Below are 2080 nucleotides of genomic sequence, written 5' to 3' on the forward strand. Positions count from 1 at the left end.
GAATGCCAACAATTTATAACTGTTGGGAATACTTAGTATTCCCAACGGTTGTAAACTGTCGGGAATACTAAATATTCCCAACGGTTTACAACCGTTGGGTATACTTAGTATTCCCAACAGTTATAAACTGTTGGAAAATGTTATTTTTAGTATAAAAAAATTTAAATTAAAAAAAAAAGATTTTTTTTTTGTTTAATAAAAAAAATTTATATTCAATACATAAAAAAAGTTTTAGATTTAAAAAAATGAAAGAATTTCTACTTTTTTTGCTTAATAAAAAAATATTTAATAAAAAAAAATACTAAAAAAAAGTTTCAGATTTAAAAAAAAAAAAAACAAATTTTTTTTTTGGTTAATAAATTTATAATTTGAGAATTTATAAAATTGAGAAATTTGAAATTTATAGATTTTTAATTAGAGGATAATTTTAGAAATTAGTTGTATTTAAAAATTTATTGTAAAAGTTATTTAAAAAAATTATCTAAAAGAGAAAAATTATTAGACAATCATTTTTAATTAAAGTTTTATTGGAGAATTAATTTGGGTCTTTAGTTAAAAATTGTGGCATTTTATTTTTATATAAGATTAATTTGAGATTTTTAATTTGGGGTCTTTAATTATATTAAATTTTTATTTATTAAAATGAAATAAATAAAATAAATTTAGTAAGAAAAATTGAATGGTATAAATAGAAAATGATAAAAAAAAAAACCCTAAGTGAAAACCTAATCCCTTCTCTCTTTCATTCTCCCGATCCCCCTCTCTCTGCCTTCTCTTTGTGCGGCGCCGGCGCTAATGGTTCAAATGAACCAGAAAACCCCAACCTCTCTCCCTCTTCCGTGTGTCTCTCTCGCTCCCGTTCTCTCTCTCTCTATGCGTTTTCTCTTGCGCGGTGGCACTGCGTTTTTTTCTTAGATTTGAAGGAGATTTGTTCAAAAGATGGAGATTCATCCCCGTCTACTAAAAAAGATATTCACCCTAATCCAAATGCTCAGGTTCTTAATTAATATCTGCTAAAGTGCTTCATTTTTTTTTGTGCTTCCAAATTTTATTAATAGGAATTAAGGTACTTGATATGGCCTTATTGTTAATCTTTCAGATTGCACATCAAGGCTCCTTCTCGCAAGGTGTTGATTATGGAAATTCTCAAGTAAAGTCTCTTTTATCTCTCTGTGTAACTAATTAATATTATTACTAACAAATTGCCCTCATAATTTTAGTAGTGTTTGTAGATATTAAATTGTTAATTGCATATTTCTATAAGACTATATCCTTATATAGGTTGTACTTGAAAGAACTGAACCTTGAATTGGCGAATTAATTTCTTGCACTATTTGTGTTATTTTATCAAGCCTTGACATATACATGTAATATTTTGATATACTGAATAATAAATTGTAAGGATATCACGGAGTATCTCTTTCGCTCGTAGATGGGTTTGTTGAGTTTATTGTAGTTTTTTTTGTTAGTGTTCAAGTCTTTATTCAGTAATTGAATCACTATGGTTTTGTTTAGCGATATACTTGCTCAAGGGATGTTGTTTGCCTGACCATGGCTTTGAGGCGAAAGCTGAAGGCTTCGGTGCTCACTGCGTTCATCAATTTCGCTCTTACTCAGGGTCGGAGGTGCACAACTCGTTGGAATTATGATGGCCACAACATCGATCTGGTCTGCGGCAGCTATAGCCTATAATCTGATCTAGTTTCTCCCTTGTTTTATCTTTATTTTTTTTTCCAGAATTGTATCATTTATTTTCCTGTAATAATCTTTGATTTTGGTATAATTTTAATGAATTATTGTATATTTTTTTGGAATAAAATCTGTAATGAATTATGATATTTAAATTTAGAAATATATTAATTCTATTTATTTTAATCAATATTATATTTTTTTTTATAAAAATTAATACTATTATTTAAAAATATATATTAAAAAAATATTAATTTAATTTAAATAATACTTTTGCCAACAGTTATTAACAGTCATTTAATGTGACTTTTTCCAACAGTTGTATACTGTCATTTAAATTGACTTTTTCCAACAGTTATAAACCGTCTTTTGAAGTTTTGCATTTTTATGA

General features: G+C 27.0%; 1 protein-coding gene across 1 annotated transcript; it reads left to right on the forward strand.

Annotated features, from left to right (window-relative positions):
* The first annotated feature begins 680 nt into the window (after nt 1–680).
* On the forward strand, nt 681–1879 carry LOC115704641 (uncharacterized). Its single transcript, XM_061118421.1, has 3 exons — nt 681–995; nt 1100–1150; nt 1516–1879. Exons 1-3 carry the CDS (start codon nt 696–698, stop codon nt 1690–1692), a joined length of 528 nt encoding a protein of 175 aa, XP_060974404.1. The 5' UTR covers nt 681–695; the 3' UTR covers nt 1693–1879.
* Nucleotides 1880–2080: the final 201 nt, after the last annotated feature.

Source organism: Cannabis sativa, chromosome 6 (genome assembly GCF_029168945.1).
Source record: "Cannabis sativa cultivar Pink pepper isolate KNU-18-1 chromosome 6, ASM2916894v1, whole genome shotgun sequence".
In the NCBI taxonomy this organism is placed as follows: Eukaryota; Viridiplantae; Streptophyta; class Magnoliopsida; order Rosales; family Cannabaceae; genus Cannabis; species Cannabis sativa.

Bases quoted from the DNA above. Each gene is read 5' to 3' on its own strand.
- LOC115704641 (XM_061118421.1), top strand. From the start codon at position 696: ATGATAAAAAAAAAAACCCTAAGTGAAAACCTAATCCCTTCTCTCTTT. The intron at 996-1,099 runs GTTCTTAATTAA...TTAATCTTTCAG, and splicing joins ACCCTAATCCAAATGCTCAG to ATTGCACATCAAGGCTCCTT. The intron at 1,151-1,515 runs GTAAAGTCTCTT...GGTTTTGTTTAG, and splicing joins TTGATTATGGAAATTCTCAA to CGATATACTTGCTCAAGGGA.